Source organism: Dryobates pubescens, chromosome 9, assembly GCF_014839835.1.
Source record: "Dryobates pubescens isolate bDryPub1 chromosome 9, bDryPub1.pri, whole genome shotgun sequence".
Classification (NCBI taxonomy): domain Eukaryota; kingdom Metazoa; phylum Chordata; class Aves; order Piciformes; family Picidae; genus Dryobates; species Dryobates pubescens.
The window spans coordinates 12,595,097-12,616,618 of NC_071620.1; the positions used below are offsets into that span (position 1 = coordinate 12,595,097).

The 21,522-nt window shown below is 37.3% G+C and overlaps 1 protein-coding gene across 1 annotated transcript in view; it reads right to left on the reverse strand.

Annotated features, from left to right (window-relative positions):
* The window catches only part of ZNF407 (zinc finger protein 407), a 354,410-nt gene that overhangs the window by 213,204 nt on the left and 119,684 nt on the right, over positions 1–21,522 (reverse strand). The window contains exon 4 of the mRNA XM_054164093.1: positions 5,942–6,016. Coding sequence (XP_054020068.1) covers positions 5,942–6,016 — 75 coding nt within the window. The remainder of the gene's footprint in view (positions 1–5,941; positions 6,017–21,522) is intronic.

Below are 21,522 nucleotides of genomic sequence, written 5' to 3' on the forward strand. Positions count from 1 at the left end.
CTAGACATAAGAGAATTTTTCAACTTGTTACACTGGAACTATTACATCCCTAGGGAGGCTGACTCCTCATTGATGGAGATCTTCAAGAAGCAATTGGACATGAGACTAGATCATCCTCCCTAGGCTTGCTTTACCATCAATGGTTGGATCAGGTTCTCTTCTCCTTTCCAACCTGGGTTTTCCTATGATTCTGCCCACTAGAGATCAGTGCAGAGCACACTGTGAGGGCTCGTGGAGCAAAAGACTATCTTTACAATACAACAAGGCCTCCAGACTTTTAGCACTTAAAAATCGGGCAACTTTTCTATTCTTTTTATGTCTTCTTTCCCCCCCCCCCCCCCTTTCCTTTTTTTTTTTTTTTTAAACACTATAGCACTGTGGGGTAATTTTAGAATTGTGCTCATGGTATCATTCACCCCCAGAACACATTTCTCCAGCATTTGTTTCCACCTCGAGGCAGTGAAACTTAAGTAAGCCTGGACAAACAAACATTCTTTCTTAATGTATTACAAAACTCCTTTGGCTGCAGAAAAACAGTCCTGATAGCATTAGAACTTGATGGAAGTACTGTGAAGTTCATGGTTTAAAGCTAGAAGCTGAGCTTCTACCATCAGTCACACACAGCATTTGCCACAGCATTTCTGCTTTCACTTCCAAAGTCTACAAAATACTCCTCATGATTCCTCAGAATATATGGAAAATATTTCATTGCAGCACAGTCAAGAGATTATGTTTCCATTTCCTTTACAATGTACTCAATAAATACTTGTGCTGTATTTTATAGACTGATCAAAGCTAAGAGTCATGATACCACCCAGGACGTGGAACATTTTACATCCATAAATGCCACAAAGTACAACACTGTACAAATACAAAGTAGTGTAACATACTCTGTGTAAGTGCCTGGACATGTTTCTGCCTTCCAATTCTGCACAGGTGAAAAAAGGATTTAGAAACATACTGCCATCCTAATCCTTACCCTCTTGGTCTGCATGGTTGACTTACACAATGGCAGAAGCAAGCTGGGACATACGACTGGAACAACTTACAGCTGACTGCAACAGAGGATGGATCTGTTTGCAGATGACTACTTTTTGGCTGATGGCACACAACTATGAAGTGTGTTTTTCTTGGAAACCTTCAGCTTTCAGCAACTACCCACACTGTCTTCCACATTATAGCACACAATGTTATAATAACCTAGGCTTAGACAGAACTTGGTTGTTTATGAATACAAGACACTATTTATAGCTTGTTACGACACTTAAAATTAGCCAGAGGTGCTCACTGTGGGCAGAGTGCATCCCGTTAGGCATCCCTCTATCTTCTACCCACAGCAGCCAAGCCTTCCCAACAGGAATATTGTTGCCAAATACAGAAATTTCCAAAACACCTTGCATCACACCCAACAAGTTTAAAAAACCCAAAACTTCAGATCACTCCCCCTTCTGAACTAAACTATAAGATTGCCAGTGCTTGATTTGAAGAACAAAAGTTATTATCAGAAATTTCATGACTCAAAGAAGAACTTTTCAAAAGATTAACTGTTCAGTCATAAAGAACAACGCTGGACTGAAGGATTTTTATTCACTTCTAGTTTTACACTCAAAGTGAAAAGATCAGAACACTGCAATTTATTATGAAACCATTTTCTAAAGAGTATACAAAACATCAAACCCCCATTAATTTTTTATGACTACTTTTCTTTCATACCTCAACAATGCCTTCCACAATGGTTTTTATATCATGTTAGCAGCATGTGATATTCCAAATTTCATGTGGTCCTATGCAAGCACAATGAACAACAGCCACCTAGGAGATTTTCCTTATTACTTCAAAGCAGTTGTGTAAGAATACACACATTTTATAAGTACTTTATCTTCCAACATTATGTGAAAAAGCATCTCTAATATATCTAGGGTGCTATTACACAGTAACAGGTATTTACTTATAGCTGTTGCTCTCAAGGTAAACTTATTACAGCTTTTCTAATCAATTAAGATCATTTGAAAAACCATATGATCTTCATATGACATTACTAGCAGTGTAATATTGATGCCATTTGTTCAAGCACATGTAAAAATAACCACAATACCCTTATGAAAAACCAAGCATACAACTAATGATCTTTAAAGAAATTATTTTGCAACACAGATTCCAGTTAAGCAAGTGCTTGTGCTTCAAGTAACTTTATATAAGTAAGTGACCGTATTTGACTGAATGGGATTACTCACTTGCAAAAAGTTATTTCAGAGGCAACTCCTACTTTAAAATTCAAGATGAGGTAATTAAACAATTGTCAGTAAAAGCCTTTCTGTGGCAAATTTATCTAAGAAACAGTTTAAACAGACATATCAGAATTTAAGTTAACAGTCTTACATACTACAAAATGCATAGTGTGTACTACTAATGGTGTCCGAAAAATAACAACAATAATAAAAACTCTAACGTGTGTTAAATGTATTTTCATTATGAAAAATGTCTAAATCTAGAGTTGTGTTTAATAGTGGCAAAATTCAGTCTCACTTGTGCCTGACTTGGTGGTTTTATTTTTATTTTCTTGCTCATATTTATGTGTGAACGTATGCATCATATCTAGTGTGAAACATCTCTGTTGGTTCTGTGACAATTTACACCTAGCTAAGTAACAGAAATTAGAACTTGGCACCATTAACACTACTGATGCACTCACCTTGTCCTCAACCACATTGTCTCCTAGACACAATAAAGGTGTAGCCAAAGATTTATTCTGCCAATAAGATATAGTTATAGGTCCCATGAAGATTACTGACACTGAAGTACCAAATATGTGCTGGCCTTGGACTTAGCAGATAACATGCCAGTTTTGAGATACATTCAAGTTGACAATAAATCAGTATCACAGTTCCAATAACAGGAAAAAATACCTTAGAGGAATTTTTGTGTTAAAACATTCCACTTTTCAGTTAGCTATTAAATGGCAATGATCATAATGAACTAGGCAGTAGGGGTTTTGTGGCTGAAAAGTGGAGACATTTTTCTACAAGGCTTTTTTTTTTTTTTTAAAAAAGAACTTTTAACTGCACAGTATTTCCCCTTAAATCAATTTTATCTTAAAAGAAAAACAAAAAAAAACCCCCAAACCAAAAGATGTTCTAGTAGCAATCTTACTATGAATTATGCTTGTTTTTTCGTATCTGCACATGCAAACACTTCCGCAACCTCCATAGCCTCCAAAACACCTCCCTCTTATGCATACAAAAGAAGCAATAGTTATGGGCTATGGAAAGATAAAGACAGCAAGAAGCACTACTTCAGTACTGCATACTAAATTGTAAAGATTTTTTTTTCCCTCTTTCTCAGAACGGTCTCAATGTTTGTCACCAGGAACTGCTGAGAAGTTTGTTAAAAAGGCACCAGTTTCTTAGGGTGTAGAGCTTATAACTATTTTTTTTCAAGCACCCTTTTGAACTTATTTCAGTTTTCTGTTTTTGATGATAGTCATGCTGACAACTTTTTTTGGTCCATCAAATTCTGTAGTACAATTACATGAATTTACTTTTAATAAATTACCATCTTTGCATATATCAGTCAAACCATGAAGACTAAACACTTGCAAATAAAATGCATTATTAATTTAATTGTCACAGCCTATTTAGCTAGCTTCTATTAGTATTTGCTATAATATGCAATATATTTGAGGGGAGAATCAAATTCAAAACACAATGAATAAACTGATTATATTGTCCTAGAGAAATTAAAAAATAGCAAGCTTGCAAAATTATAATCAAGGGATTAATGTCTTAAATAGGTAAGAAAACTACCTAAGTTAATTTGTAGTAAGTTTTCTAACCAAAGGGATGATTGAACATGCTGAAGAAGGATTTGTTTGGTTCCTAAAGCCATTACAAGGAACCGAACTCTCTCACAATAGGAAGGGAAAGGTGAAAAGCAACAGTGGTCTGGTATTTACTGCACTAGATCATGTGGCTTAAACCTCCACCATGACCAGTGATGGACTGCTGCTAGAAAATGATATTGTTGTTGCAGCTCTGCCACTACTAGTTGATGTCCCTCTACATTCATCCAAAAGATGGATGACGAAATTTCAAAAGCACAGAGTACAAAGTCACTCAAATATCATTTGTTTATGCAGGCTTGGGGGTAAAACACAACAGCCTGTGCTAGCAGCTGGGGCAGGGAGGTTACAGGCCTTAGTTGGGTTCTTCACTCCTCAGGCAGCTGGGGCTGCAAGGGCTGTGAACCTGCCATCACACAGGGGGAAGGCACCCCCTCCTTCTCTTCCTCACACTATGCTGGGCTGGCCAGCCAGAAAGCCTTTGAGGAATATGAGAAGAAACCAGGAAAATGGAAACAGCCAGAAGGCCTCAGAAGAAACACGCAAACAAAAAGCCAACAACAACCAATTTAGATTATAGCATCCTGTTTGTTTAGGAATTCATTTCAAGATGATGATCGCTAAAAATGTGCCTCTCAGGCTAAGATACTATATTTGGAAATCTATTGTATGTATCCTTTATTGCACACACATTCACTAGGGTAATGCAAGTTATCTCTTTGTTGTATTTGTAATGATTATACAGTAAGTACCCCCTTGTACAAGAACATATTGGTGTTGAATGCTTCCAGTTACAAAATAAGCCACCAGAGCAAAGTATTTTTTGTAATTGTTGCATTATGACAAAAAAAACCCCAAACAACATAGTATAAACCTTAATACAACACCCTAATGAAACTGTTGTTTCAATGCATCATGTTCTATTTCATCTAAAATACAGAACCTCAAAACTTTTCAAGTAACAATGTGTTAAGGAAATCCTGGAAAGGTCTTTGTAGATGAAATCTCACTAAAAACACGAGCACCACTTAAATAGAGGCATACTCAGACATTTAAAATTCTGCTCTTAGGTCACTCACTGATTTAAGTGTGATGAACTGGTGAGGAAAGGGTCTGACTGACTACCATTTCCATTGTCCTTAATAAGAAACAAACACGACCCAGAAAAAGTTTTCAGTGTTCTCCTACAACATGTAGCCATCATTTGTTTCCTCTTTCATACCAAAACCAGAAAGTACTCATACAGTAAAGCCTACAACAGAAGAATAAGTTACAAGATAATTATACTTGAAAGAGTACCAAGTGTCCAGCAATGAACCCTGCAGGCAGGATAGCTCCATCTACCCAGACTAAAAGAGAATGTGCCATCTTCAGGTTATCCAAAACACATCAACTTTACAGTTGCCCCCAAAATTTCAAGGAAATAGCAATAGTTATATCACAATTTACCGAACAAATCTGAGGCAAAATATGTTTATCTGCAAACACAGCGACACTTAGTTTGTGAAACAGTTACATATTGCAGGAAAAAATAACCTGCTCATGAAAAAAAGTCTGAAAATGTTAACTGTGTGCAGATTATATTTTAAAAAATTGACTCACTTGAAACAGAGCCAAACCCACCAGATTTCTGTTCAAGCACAAGAACACTGAGGAAACTTTCAGTTTGATTCCGCTGTGATTTTGACCTCAGTGATCAACATACACCTCAGAAAGTCATTTAATAAATCTGTAAGTGTAAAGGCCAGCAAGAAAAACAAATACAAACATTTCTTTAAAAGTAAAAGAAGAATATTTGATTTTGTACTTGAAGGGACAGTTACAACTATGAAAATTTTGAGAAAATAATATCAGCTGTCAGAAACAGCCAAAGAGGTGCAAATCTTTTACATAGAATTATTTTCTACACCAATTTTGATACTGACACCCACAGACGTGTCATAAGCATCACGCTGGCAGAGCACTTAAACATGTCATCTCCCTCTGTAGTTGGAGTTGAGCTAACAAGTCCAGGTAACTTTATTTTGGGTAAGCTAAATATTCCAGATAGTGTCTCCACACATGGTCTAAGATAAAATAAGAAAGAATTTTAAAGTACTTTACCTTTCTTTAGGTGTGCCAACTCCATGCTTGCCCAGTAAATGAGTGTTCAAATGCTTCTTCATCACAAACGCCACCCTACCAAAGAAAGAGAAAATCCAAGAAGATTATTTTTTTTTCATACAGTTTTTACATACAGAATTTTTCTGCTTTGAACAGGCACTTAAGTATATTTTTTTTTTATGATGGATCTTTAAAAAACCCTGATAGGCTACCATTTAAATTTCTGAGTCCATTCTGTAACGACTTTTCTTCAATCTGAAGTCGCTGGGTATTTTTCTATGATAAGTAATCACAATCATACATTGCTGGTCAAAGCATGGAAATCCTGTTTCTGCTTCCCTTTGCAAATTAGAACATCATATAAAATATATTGATAATATATTCTCTTTTACCTGCATAACATTTCTCATGTTACCAAATCATATAGCTTTAGTTAAACCTTTGAATTTATTTAAGTCTCATGGGCCCACCCTGCAACCCTTCTTCATACAAGCAGGTCCATTGTTTTTAATGTTTTAATGAGTAACACAAAAATACAGCAAGATCAGATGCTTTAAGCACTCCTTACGTCTGTTTGAACTTGATTGTATTAATTATGTAAAGAGATAAACATGAAACAAATTAATAGCCTTAGTTATTTTATAGCATTGTAGAAAAAAAAGGATGGAAAAGGTGAAGCACATGTTCACGAATACACTTTGAGCAGGAATATTGTTCAAACTGTCAAGATTATTGTTCAAAGCATCAACAGCAGCAACAAAATATTGCTACTTGGCATTGTGTTTCTACCAAACAAAACACAGACAATTTACTTTAATTTTGTTGACATACATAATGAAACAGATAGGAGCCTATCAAGTACCATTCTTCTGCTGATAAGACCATAACATCAGTTTAATTATGTCATGTGACTGCTTCAAACAATTTAGATATCAGACCGAAGCTTCAAACTAAAATGGTTCTCTCGATAAGCAAAAATTTTACTGCTGCAACTTTCAGTGTGAAAAGGGCTTGCAAACATTTTTGTTAATTATGTATTACAGCTGTCCTTCATAAAGTTAATTACTAATAGCTGAAAGGCAATAGACTCTATTTGCATATGTACATGAAAGGCATGACATATGCAAAAATATGATTTTAATTAGCATTCCATGATATGAAGGGCTACAAATCAAACTGGCATGTTATAAGATTCTTAACGTTAAATGCTGAATTCATCTGGACGTGTTTGCAGTAATGGACAATGGAAGAACTGTAAAACACTAGCACTATGGGGTTTAAGAGCCACAAAAGCCAAGAGACAGTACTTTCCCTTTAGAAATATGTTAATGTAGCTTCTCCATGTCTGATCTACTTTGGGCACTTTCACATTATTACAGAGAAGCTCTCGTGTGTCCCTTAAAGTGCAAGAACATAATTCCATCTTATTTAAATTATAGCAATTTTCTTATTTGTTAGAAAAAAGACATTTTAAAAACATCTTTAATACTTTTTCCTATACGATTTATTAGTATGGTATCATAATCATTACATCTGTGAATAATCTTTCACACCATTACCATCATGACTACACCAGTGTCATCAGAATTACAGTACACTGGGAAAATAATTGTAACAAAAGAAAACAAAGTATGCGTTCTAATATCAGCACGAGGCATTCCAAACACACCGCCCTTGCTTTTTGACAGAGATACTAACCACTTCCACACAGCCATGAAAGGTACCAAACAGATTTTCATTTAGTAATATTTGCATTTCCTCTTACAGATTTCCATTCTCCCCCTCCTCTAAAAGCTAAAGGAACCCGAAGATGCTGCTGTGAAAGGGCAATGTGTAATCCCAGCTGTAAAGGCATATTTTACAATTATTTACATCAAATATAAAGATCTGAACTAGCTACAGGGTGCTTCTATGGAAGTTCTGTACTTGAAGCTTCCAAACAAAAGCTAAACATTTCTTACGCTGCACAACTGCAGGGGGTACAGACAGACATACCTTTCTGCAAAATCAAAGACAAAGGCCTTGTTAATAATGTGAAGCAATTTATCTCATATTAGCTGCCTGGGTCTGAGTAGCCATTTTGCTGCTGTTACAGAGCACAAATAAAATGAAGACTGACTCAGTGTCTCAGCACTTACTAACGTTTTAAGCTTTTAGGGCTTGAAGACTTAAGACTTGAGGAGTGCAGATTGCCTGGAGTGCTCAGCGTAGCTCAGAAACAATTCCCCACTGTACAAAATTAGGGAGAGGTGGCTGCACTGTTTGCTGCTTTTACAAAACAAACACAAACGGCGTTTTCAATACATCTGGTGATTCTGAGCTCATAAGCAATTACTGACTTAGTGGTCAAAACCCACCAATCTTATCAACGCTATTTATCTCTGATGAGTAAACCAGTTATTCCTAAGATACTTCCAGAACCAAACAGATAGACATGACTTAGCCTTGGTCTGTGGCACCAGTCCTTACTCATGGGCTGAATGAGTTCAAGATACATTGCTCTAGTACATCTCCAAACCAAAGAGAATCTTTTCATCAGCTGCAGTAAGCACCAATTCAGGCTTCATTGAATTTCTCATTTCTTACTTTTTTAATTCTAGTGGAAACAGAAATATTCAAATGCTAGAAATCAGCTGTTTCCAGAAATACATCAATAGGGAGTAAGAAAAAACTTGTAACTGCCATACTCCACTGTTTCCAATACATGCAAACCAGGCCAGACTACAGGCCTGGAATCAGTTTTAGAAACTCTGATCTGGACATACTCATCCCCAGCCCACATGAAGACAAGAAGTCACAGCTCAGCTGCTCTCCTGAGGGTCAGATCTCAAAAGGCAGAAATGTCTAGTCTACAGATTCCAGTCATGGCCACTAGGAGTTCCCTCTGTTCAGTAGGAGGATGGCTCCTATAAGGCTCCTCTTGCATTGGAAAGAGGTAAGTAGGTAGGACTTGGTTTGCTTGTAATGGCATTCTGTCAGATTCATTTTTTTGTGATTTTCACCTACTCTGGCTTTTTGTTCACATTTAAGGATAATTTAAAGACAAATTCAAAAATTACACAGAGCTTTAGAATAGCATCCGCATTCCCTATGGACAATTGTTTGTGCATACACCATTATTAAAAAGAACTTTGAATCATAAATATATGAGCATTTTCCAAATATAAGTTTGCAGAATATTCTGGTTTCTGTTTAGAAGAGTTGTGGCTTTGTAGGAACGTGTCCACTCATACTCCATGGCAGTCTTCAAACAGTACTTGGACTCACTCTAAGAATGTCTGTAATTGATTTAAGAGACTCTGCAGACTTGTCTTCAGTTATAAAAGCACATTTTCATGTACAAAAGTAACAAAGGGAAGTCTAATTCTGGGAATAAAGAAACATATTGGACAATCTTTACTTCCACTTTTTATTCCAGTGTAATACAAGTTCTTCAGCATGTACCATGTTTATCATCACAGTACCCAAGGAATATGAATAATCTGTCATGTATTGTCTGTTCTCTCATTTTCTCTGCAGGGAGAGAATTGTGCTCTGTGAAGTATTTTGTTTTGAGAGGGCAAAAGAATAAAGATTTTAATATGTTTCGAATCTATAATAGCTCTTTTTAATATGTACATCGCTGTTAGTGAAAAGCAAAGTTTTAAAAAAGAAGAAAAAAACCCAACAACCAACGAACACACAAATCAAAACAAGCCTTTTGGACCATAAAGTCATGAAACCTGTTATTTCCTGAGCGTTTACCAAGTGCTCAGCCTTGGCCTAGTTCCAAGGAAGAAGCTACATCTTACCCCTATCAGAAAGCCACTTGAAGCCACATCAACAGAGGAGTCAGCTTGTAACTGCACGAAACTGCTGAGGAGGACCGGTAAGAGAATTTATTTTTGTGGGACTCTACAAACAAGGTATCCAGCAGTTGAACAGCAATTTTAAATCACTTCTCAGTGGATACACTGCTCTCTGCAACTGCTTGTGGAGAATTTATCTTACAGACAACAATGTTCAATGACAGCAGAAAAGTCCAGGAGAATAACAATGAATATCTACCCTTTATTCATATTCTCAATATCCTTTACATCTCCTTTAAACTGTCCAGAACCTCTTTACACATGAATTTAACTCTGAGAATACAGGTAAGGTACTGCATGACTACAGACTACACAGACCTCAAGTGCAGATGTTTAAAAAAGCTCCTTGAAAGTATTTTTTTCAATCAAAGCGAAAACAACACCCACAGACAAAACAAAACAAAAGCAAAAAGGCAGAATCGAATGCTATTATTATTAAATTATTAGTAGTTATTACTTGCTTTTATCATAGGTCTCAGACACAGGATAAATCACCTGGGAGATCTGACAGCTTCAAAGAATATTAAGAAAAAGGGTCTCTTTATATACCACCACAGCATGTGAGAAAATAATGTATTATCTTGTCTGCATCGGTTTGTATTTTCCATGATCTGTGCTTGAAATTCTGTCCTTATATATCCACATTAAGGCAACAAACCAGAAAATCAAGGCAAGCTGCATGGATCATACCAAGAAGGGGCACAGTATGTTCAGACAAGCAAATAACAACACAGACTCAATGGTTCTTCTTACCCAAAATAAAATGGTCTTGTCCATTGCTGTATCTTGAAATATGCTGTAAACCCTACCTCTTTATAGTTGAATGAGTGGTTCGCATGGAGTCATACCAACAGGGGTATTAATTAGAGAAAAAAGTATCACAGTATCGCTAAGGTTGGAAGAAGTAGTGCAGTTTCTCAAGGAATAGCACGACCTACAAGTATTTTGGAATGGTCAATAAAACTTGCGTATGTAATTACAGATTTTTGCAAGTACTTAAGATTTGTACAGGTTCTACACATAAAGGTAGAACTTCAAGTCAGCACTTCGTTAAGTAGCACATTGCAGTCTACAGGAACTTAAAAACCCCTCAAGTTAAAAATCTCCAAATTCCATGAAAATTTGCTACCCAAATTTCCTCTCTCGGTCAGGATTTTGTATTCAGCAGGTCAGCTTCACAAGAAAGAGCGTAGAGGAAAACACAGAACTGCCCAGAATGCAATGGTTTTCTATGAACAAGTAATTTTTTTTTGCCCTGCATCAAAAGTCTAAATTCCTGGGAATTTCTTCAAGTCCATCATTCAGGGATGTTTGCTGATTCTGAAGGGTCCAGGCTGGGGTGCTGATAACTCTCTTGCATGACTGCGCGCAAGGGACTCAATTTAAAAGAAAGTATCTGGCAGGGCAGAGTCTGGTGTGGAAGATATCCAGTAGTCTGAAAGGCTTCATGCCCTTTGTGACAAGATGTCAGGTTCAAGTAAATATCTGGCAGAGCAAAGTCTAGTGTGGAAATCATCCAAATATCTGAAAAACTTCATGCCCTCTGTGACAGGACGTCAAGTCCTAGAACCCTGCACAGGAAAGCTGAGGGGTTTTGATGACTCATTTAGCAGGCAAATGAAGCAGGTCTTATCACTTCCAGATAACAGTTATGGGTATTCTTCATAAGTTAAAAACCCCACAAAATCAATAGCATTTCAGAAGGTTAACAAGTCATGTGTGATCACCCAGCCTGCTCTGTTGAGTCCTGCGGTGCACTGCCTTATACTCCCTGCTGACCCCAAGTGTTAAAAAAGGATATGGCTACTTTACACTCCACCTTCACCAACGCTTGTAATTAAACCGGAAAACAAAACACACGCCTTTGGCAGATGTGGCTCCTTCCTCCTCGTAGTCATGTGAGCACCTTGGCAGACTGGAAAATGCAGCCTCTTTCTCTTGAAAAGAGAAACTGAAAGACGTAAATGAGGAAAATAATTGCCACCACTAACAAGGCAAGAACAAAAGAACTAGGGCAGGAATGTCACAGCAATTCATGGAACCTAAAATCTGGCAGAAGTTTTACATTTCTGAGAATTATTGACCTTTCTGCCTTAAGTTCGAGGTGTTTGCTTTGTTCTGATTTTGGTTAGTTGTTTTGGTTAGCTGGGGTTTTGTTTTGCTTTGTTACAGTTTCCCATGCAAGAGTCACTTATATTTCTTAACTGTTTTGTTGCTGAAGTTCAAAACGCAATGTTTTTAAAACATTAATGTTATGTCAATATTCAATCATCAGTGCAACAGACTACAACCTTTTAATCTCATTTTTACCATTACTTGTAATGAGCTAGCTATGAAGCCAAGGTGGCCAGCAGAAAAACAAAATTGAGAAGACAACTTACATTAGTCGAACACCTGTACACAGCTTGCACCTAAGGTAGATTTGAGTATCACAGCAGCTACTGTTCCTGACTTGCTTTCAACAGGATGACAGACAATAGGATTGTCAATGTGCTGTTCAATGACCTGCATCAATCTCAGGAATAATTTACTGCTATATCAGACAGATCATTATGGATGAGTTGCACACTATCAATCAATCGACTGCGTTGTTCCTGCATATTCCTGCATCTATCAACCAGAAGAGAGAGACATCCCTCAACATATTCTTGTTGCTTTCTGCAACCAATCTGCATCCCTCAAGGCATGAATTATTATCCACATTGCCATAAAGTCATAGCAATAGGTACAACTACCCCCTTTCATGTGTCCTGGCAAAAGAGACCTGGGTACAAAGGAAGGACAAACTAAACAAAACCAAAATAATCCTCTGCTGTTTCACTCAAGCTGGCTTGGACAGATTTTGCTATCCAAAATTACCAAAGCCTCTTACTATCCCTCTTTTAAGAGATGTATGTTATAACACTAACCATCCAGGACAGAAATTTAGTCTGTCATTGCAAGGACTGTGGCAAAAGAAGAATAAATTGGCAGCATTTACATTATGTCACACCCCAGGAGGAAACTCAGTTATTGTATGCCTCAGCTGAAGCCACTTATTTTGAAACTGAAATTGGAAAGGTTTCTTGCACGTTAACTATAGATCCGTTCTGAATTTGATTGGGTTTGGGATTTTGTGGTTGGTTGTTTTCTGGATTTTTTTAGCTACAAAAACTACCCTTCAATAGCAGATGCAGGAATAAGCCAAATTCAGAGAGTGATGATTGTTAATAACATAAAGGGGAGAGGAAACTTAAGACTGCAACTTGGAACTTTTAGATTTGGAGATATAATGAAAAGCTGCGAGCGTGACATACGGTGAACATGGTACAGTTTGTGTGCACTGACAGCACTTTCTGAAGACCACACACTTTGCCTCCTTAAAGGAGGGAGAAAGCCACTGCACTTTTTAGCATGTAACTCTCTGCTGAAAATGGAACTTAGTTAATTCAAACAAATTTTACTGTGTGGCTCAAAGCCTAGGGGCTGGATGGCACAACTTAAAACAGAGCATGGACAAACATTTCAGTAAATGATGCAGCATGATACTATCCGTAAGAAATATCGTTTGGGCCACAAAAAGCACTGCCAATACACTTTCAGATATGCAAAACGTGACAGAACAGGGCCCAAAGCATCATCCATTTCATAATGCCATAAAAAAACCACCACCAGAAGGTCATGTCTGCTGTTTTAAACTATAACAGCATGCAAGGCAAGGGAAATATTAGTCAGCTTAAAGAAGAGGATTTCTCTGAAAACAAGAAGCAGATCTTTCCTCATGGCACCCTAACCTAAGTTTCAAGTGGTGGCATCCCCCCACTGTCCCTGCTCTCCAAACATCAGGAATTAGGAAGGCTCTAAGAATCAAAATATAATTTACAAACAGACTACAATTAATGACCAGTGAAAGATGAAAAAGGACAACGCGCAATCAACTTTAGAGAATGCATACCTTGTAATTCTCCCCAAATAAATAAGCTTAGCAGTGAAACTGAAGTTGTTCATGCACTACTACTAAAAGGAAAAACCTACTTCAACGTGCTGCTGCTGGGGATTAAAAAAAAAATAAATGCACCAAAATATGTATTTTCATTTTAAACTTGAATTTTGCTACTGAATGTGAACTGATCTACTGTTTGTCTAAATACACACAACTCAGGTATGGAGTAAGAAAAAGCAATAACCCCCACCCCAGAAAAACTGGCTAGTAAAAACCTGAAATAAATAGGAAATTTTTTATCATGCAGTTTATTGCCAAAGTGATAACTCTAAGTACACAAATGACTCTCTACTTACTTTGCTTGTTTAATGAGCAGACTAAAAATAGCTGAACAGGGGCAAAACTTTAAAGTCGAAGGTGTTCAGTCTGTCAGGAAATCACCTTACAAATACATGAGAAAATTAGTACCGCTACAAGAAATGTTTGTTTCAGTATTCAGAGGAGTTAATGAATGTTAAGTGATAACAGTAGACAGCAGCACTATGTAATTACATTTCTAAACACACCTTACCAAATCACTTCTAAGCTAAAGAATCACATGTTCTATTAATTTTCATTGGTTATCAAACATCTGTAACTGTCACCTCTAACAGGTGTTTGGTAATCTAACAGCTGCACAAAGTACTTAAAAAAAAAAAAAAGAAGACAGAATCACAACATGCTTTCTGCAGCACTGCTATCAACCTCTTAATCTACCACAACACAGAACCTCTTTGCCTGAGTTCTGAAAAGCAGCTTTAGGCTCAGTGTTGGGAGTGCCTTGCACCTAAAGTAGATTACCACCAAGATCCAGAAACATGACAGCAAAAAAGAACGTGCTGCTTACAGTAAATGAGGCTGCAGGGATGCTCTAAACAGAAATGCAGACTCACAGCCATAAGCAACTTGATCCAAATGAGCACCTACCAACTCTGCCACCAAGAAACTGCTTATGCTCTCTCTCTTCTCACGATATGTGCATGCAACACTCCCATAACTCTGTCCCTCTGGCTTCCATTTCACCTCTCCCTCTTCTCACAACCGAGTCCATTTCAAAGCATGCTCAGATACAGAATTTGATGCAATAGGCATCAGTTCAACATATCATCATCTTGGATCTAGAAGGAGACAGCAAGGCAGACTGATGTTTGAAGTGGGAAGTTATTCAAAATAGGATTAAATCTTTAGGGAAAGTCAAGCAAGCAACATCTCTTAAGTGTCCAGAGAGAATATCTGACTGGAATATCTGACTTTTCTGCAGACAGTTTGTACACAGATTGCAGGTGATTCAAAGGACCAAAGTCTTTCTAGGTTGAAGGTGTAAGAAACAGCCTATAAAACTATCTCAAATTAAGGATGTTTCAATGAATTTCTACCTATAAGTAGAATGGATGGGCCCAAACATATATATTTAACTTTAATCTTTTGTTCTTACTAAACAAAAAGTCACTTCTGATGCTGTAGCTTCATCCTAACTGCTCAGAAATTGCACTGCAGACTGAGTAACCAGGTTTATGCAGAGCTCCTAAAGGAAGAGCTATCTTGAGAGTGAAATCCTTGTCATTGAAAGAATCTACTCTTGACAGTCTTCAGAGGAAATCAAAATATATCTAAACATAGTTGTGGGTTAGAAAACATACAGGGCCTGCAGTAGCAGTGCCACCATATATAACTCAGTCAATTTAGCAGTGACAGTGCCTGTGGTCTTTTGCAAATTTGAAAGGTATGAAAAAAGGAATGAGATGAATAAATTGGTCACTATCTGATGACTGAACAGCTTAGAAGTCATACACAATCAGAAGGCATACACAATTTTTATTGACATTTTACCCAGAATTTGAAAACGCTGCTGGTGATAAATGGTGGCTGGAGCTAAGACTCTGCAGTATGCTCGATCTGTGAGAGTAGTGAGAATCTTGCCCTAGGTCTTTGCTTGACATAGAAAAGCAAGTGCTGGTTGATTTGTTTATTCCCAAGATGTAAGTTCAGCTGTAAAACAGATCCTTTTTTCCTTACATCCAGGCATTCAACAAGACTGTTTGACTTAAGGTAGAAAGCAAAATACTTCAGAATATCCAAACTAGCTATAACTGCATAGAAAATAGTAAAACTATAGCAGCAGGGCCTAATCTGTAACCACCAGAAGTACCATCCACATGGCTGAATCTTTAATAGTCACATCAACTCAGAACACGCTGGTTCCAATCACGGGAAAAAGAAGGCAATCCTTTGGATCAGATTGGTTTCAGTCCATCTGGTACTTGTATACAGAGAAACATGTTTGCAGCACAGATTAAAAAAATGACAGCACCCACTTTAGTTCTGGCTTTTTTCCCCATCCTCAGAGACTAAGAACCACCAAATACTGTGGCATTACACCAACCATGTTGTATGTCTCACAGTTGGCTATTATGTTTGATTTTTCATTGTTAAAAGACATTTTCATTACTAGTAGAGCATAAATAAAAGCTCAGTTTTCAATCCAAACTGGCATCTCAGTCTTTCTGGATACTCCGGTCACAGCCATCCATCCCCAACTCTACCCAAAATTCGAGAGCTGCAACATCCTAACACTGAAGGAAGAGGGGCCTGGCCAAAGAAGTAACAAAGATTGTTAGAAGAAACCATGATACGAAGATTAGAAAAGCTCTTACACACTCTACAAGTACTACAGATCTACAAAAATCTTTCCAAATTATGGCAGTGAACAAAAAGTGTGCAGATGATATTAAGAGCAGCAGAACTCCATCCAAATAAGAATTCCAGGTCATAACAGTGGCATTACTCCAGCTGTCCCATGAGCAAACGGTAACACCTCTCATCAATGAGGCCGTAGACTTAGCCGGAGAATTACTAGTCACTAAAGCTGCCATGCACAAAGTCAGGTGTTTCTTAGGTTTGCCTCTGATGTCCACCAGGACTCACTTCAGACACAGAAGTGGGGATTCATAGAATATTGACCTGAGCTATAATTGTTATTGAAGCAATAAAGACAATAAAACACCCCAGAAGGCTGTTTTGCACAAAAAAAATATTGCCATTCTCATAGTCTGGTACAGTTGTGGCATGCACTAGGTATGAAGACTGTTATCAGTCTGGGAAAACCAAAGGAGCAGAGATCAGACAAATCAGTACAGTTATAAAGATGGTATCTGTGACACATCAGAAGATGTTCTCTGGTAAAGAGTATTTCAATGCCAGCCCATGCTTCAGATTAACTTGGACCACTTCTGGACACGAATCAAGCATGAGAGAGATGAGAACTACACAGGTGCCCAATGGAATTAAGAAGAAAAAGTTTTAAAAAATCTTTGCTCTCAAGAGCCTAGACATACTTGCACAGACAATATTTTGAGTGTACATATGAACAAACATGAAGGAAAAAAATCAGTTTTGTTGCAAGCAAAAGCTTATGATATGGTATCTATAAAAGAAAGGAAAATTGATAAATGACCTGAAAAGATAAGGAAACAAAAGGAATACAGCTTTTTGTGAGCTTGCCAACCAAGTTTCTGAGGTATGATGACAGAAAAAATTGTAGAGGTTCGGTTTTTACATACCAAGTGACAACCTGGTCCTATAAAGAGCCACAAGCCATGTCTCATTAACAGAAGAATTATTTTGTCTCAATGTCTTTCTGAAATGAAGCTTCAGTTAAAGGATTTTTTCCTTTTCTGATCCTTGCTGTCATTGCAACTACAACCTCGTAAAGCCTTATCTCAAGCACTAGCATGAAATGATGGGATCCCCCAGGTCTATTTCTGGTAGGAAGGGAACCTAACATCAGAGGCAACACAGATACCAAAATATGTGGAAGTGTTCCATTTTATCCAGAACTGCAACATATTTTCATAAATTTGATTTTCATAAATTAATTCCTGTTAAATCACCAATATTTAATAAATATGTACACTATTATGGCACATGTACACAAAACCAGTTCTGTGTCCATATGACCATCTGAAAACACCACTATTTCCCAGAGGTCAGCTGCAACCACGGAACTGAGCATGCAACCAGTGATAAACAACCTTCTGCAAAGCTTTGTAATGCGATGCAAGTCAAAGAGCTGTCGCTTGGGAGCAAACACAGCTCCCCAGTACTTGACCTCTGAGAGCCACAGGCCACAGGGCTTGCTGCAGTCTTCACACCGGATGGTTTTCAGCTAAGAAAAATCTCAACTTTCAGGCATCTTAAATTATGCTTTGCAAAGACTAAAAAAAAAAGAAACAGAAAGCGCTGTAATGTTTCTTTATAATTTCTCAGGTTAGCATAACCCTAAAATCCACACTTTATGACATGAAATGTCTGTACCAGGACAGACCTGGAGAAGGAAATACTCTAATCAGAGTATGGCTTTTATAGCACAGTAGGCAATGTAATGTGCAGCACATAGGCGAATGGATTGATGGAATTGATTTTATAAAGAGTTACAAACAAAATACTCCAAAATATTAACCAATAAACACATGCCTGGGTGAAAATATCCTATTATAAAATTACTGTAAAGATCTTCAAACTGTTCAGGGGAGAAAAAAAGTCTAATTTTCCACATAACCCGAGAGCACAGAGTTTTCTAATAATAAGATCCAAGGAACCTGTAAACCCAAGGCTCTAATTTTCTTATGGCGACTGTGTAATATTTTGCAAAGTAAAATTGACTGAGATGGAAGCTATTTTGCATGGTACAGTGGCGATGGCTAACAAATGAGAGTTTTGTGGGCTGAATGTTAGTCCCCTGCCTCATCTGCCACCCCTAATGACAGCAGCCACCTGCTGTTTTATTGTCACAGCTGGAGCCGGTTCACACTCCTTGGTGCTGAGCTCTGCCCATGAGCGCCAAGCTCTCGCCTCGCCTCATTACTTTGATGAACTTTTTATGGTCAGCACCCATGAAGACCTCATCTAGGACTATACAACCTAGATCGGCTTCAGGGAGTGCTTCCAGCTAGCATGAGGTGATAATACACAGTGACACCACGGCTGCGACTGTCTGTCACTTAGTCAAGTCACTACTTCTGGCTCTACAGGGCCCTCAACAGGTAAAATGCCATGAAATTCTCCTGTATAAAAGTTCACTCTGTTTTTCACATTGCAATATATCCTACTTGCCAAATTCAGTTTTTCAAAGATAGATATTAAAACAACAAAAAAAATCTATCATACCATTCACTACATCTACCTACAGAAAATAAATTTCTGTGTTGCCTAAACAGAAACCCTGCTGCTGTCCTGAAAAAAACAATAAAAATAACAAAATCTTGGCATTAAAGAAAGTGACCGCAAAAACCATATTACAGTTTGATTAACACCACCTAATAGGAAAAAAATAATTACATGCATTTTACAGGAAACAGACTGTTTTAACTTAAAGAACAGAAAGCACAGAAACAAAAATCAAACCAGTCAAATTATTCCCCAAGTGAATCCAGTTGAGAATGGTACAGGCTACTTCCCTCCCCCTGCCAAGAAAGCCCATATTTGTAGATGTATTAGATATGATAATATATCAAATCAAGATAACAACGAAGCAAAGCCTCTTACATCTTTTTACTTAATCAGAGCAGTCTGTTACTATTTTCTGCTAATTTAAAAGCAAATATAATCATCCTTTCCTTTTCAAAAAAATTTTTTGTGCTAACAAACACTCCAAATCTCCTGAGCCCCTACACAATTTTACACTTAATCAAAAAATGTTTTATTGACACATTTAGAGCAGACTGATTTATGCTTGAGCACTGAAATTTAACCCCAGGTTTACTTTCAGGAATAGAATAATCTTTTCAGTGTCAACAGAGCTTTACATTTGCTCATATTTACATATATCATTAAGATTAATATATGTGCTATTAATAATAATTTCATTAACATTCTGAAATCATCAAATAACATTTTGACTTTTTCATGGCTGTAGGCTATTATAAGCCTAAAAACCAGAACATTTTCAGTATTCATTGTGTAGCAATCCAGCTGATCAGTTTTGACAAATTCATGCAATGTTGTAAGCCATTAAACTTCATTTAATTTCATTTAAAAATTCCACCCCAAAATAAGAAGCAACTGTCTTCTTTGTACAGACAGCACAATTTCCAGTAAACACTAGCTCCCAGAAATGGAGGTATTTTTAATTTTATTGAAATGCATTTAAATTTATCACAAATAGAGTTTCTGAAATAGTATTTTTGCAACTGCTGACACAGCAAAAGCTGAATATCTCTAATGTGATATGGTGCAATTCAGCTTCTCCTGAAGAGGGACAGTGCGGCAGACACCTCGTGCCTCTCATAAGACATCTAAAACAGTTGGAACCTTAAAAATGTTGCTGAGTACAGACATTATCATAAATTTCTGAGAATTTACTTACGCAAGCCCTTCTTTATTAGCGCTTTTCAAGTGTGACCTAAACTGCAGTTGGAAAAGCCAGAAAAAAAGAAACAATTCAACAAAGGCTTCCATTCTGCTAAAAGCTGAGCACCTCTCATACACCCTTAAAAAGTACTGAAGAGAACTGGAGGCCACACACAACCTCAGGTAATCAGGGCCTTAAATGTATCAACAACCCTGCTAAATATAAAAGACACCAATTTCTCCACCTATGTAAATTCAATAAGCGCTCGTCTTCTCCACAAGTTCTTGTGAAACACAGCGTCGCATTGGTCACATCCTTTGAAGAATCCAACAACAGGAAAGGAAATTGCTTTTAGAAGGAAAAGAAATTCCCTTCTTTTGACTAGATGACGTATCTGTCAAATGCATAATTCGTAGGACTCCTTTCAGACCCTTAGAAATACATTATCAAAGATGCAGCTGGATCAGTGCCAGGGAAGACACTATGAAATGGACAAACTGCCTCAGTGAAAAATCAATCTTTTCAATACAAAAATCTCCTAATGGTGCTGGTAATTAAATAACAATGTCCAAGATAATTTTTGGGGGGGTTGGGTTGGTTTTTGGCTTGTTTGTTCTTGGTTTGGTTCAGTTTTTTGATGTGTTTTGTGTGTTTGGGTTTTTTGTAAGAGTAGTACATCAACTGCTGGATGCATTGTGATGTGACACATTTAATCCATCTAAAAAGCTTCTCTTTTATCAATCTCTCTCATCCATAACAAAACTCTAAACCCACAATTAGCTGGGTATTTATTCTCCTGTTATAAAGGTATTTGTTAAAGGATGCACAGCTATCCAGACTGGCTGTATTTGCTCACTGCCTTAAAATAAGTAGCCTGCATGCATGCATAAATACTTGGAAATATTTTTCCTTTGCAATACTGTGTTGCCTTGCCATTATGACTGTGTTTTAGAGTTGTATTCTAAAATATAACTTCAATTTACGCAGTGCTTACAGTTCACTGGTCTGTAATTCTTAATATCCCTCTATTTTCCACCAATTTTCATTTTAGTTGCTATTATTTAAAGTTCATCCTTCATGCCCTTTCAGTTGTGGGTTTTTTTCCCCCCAATGTGACAACAGACATCAGTGCCATTTCTGATGGTGACTTTTACTGGGTTAAGAAAAAAAAACAAAACAAACTTTTAAAAGAGAAGCAATCAGGAAATCATCAGACAGTAACAAATTGTGGTCAGTATGAAGATGAGCTGCATGTGAACAGATAGTTGGGAGGTGACAGGATTTGTATTCAGCTCCCTGAACGATAAATGTCTATAAGCTGGTCCCGTAACCCATCTCCACCTGGTCGTGCTACTGCATTCCATGAGTAATGAAAAAAAGGAAAACACCTCACATTTTCTACTCAAATCTCTAAGACAGAGAA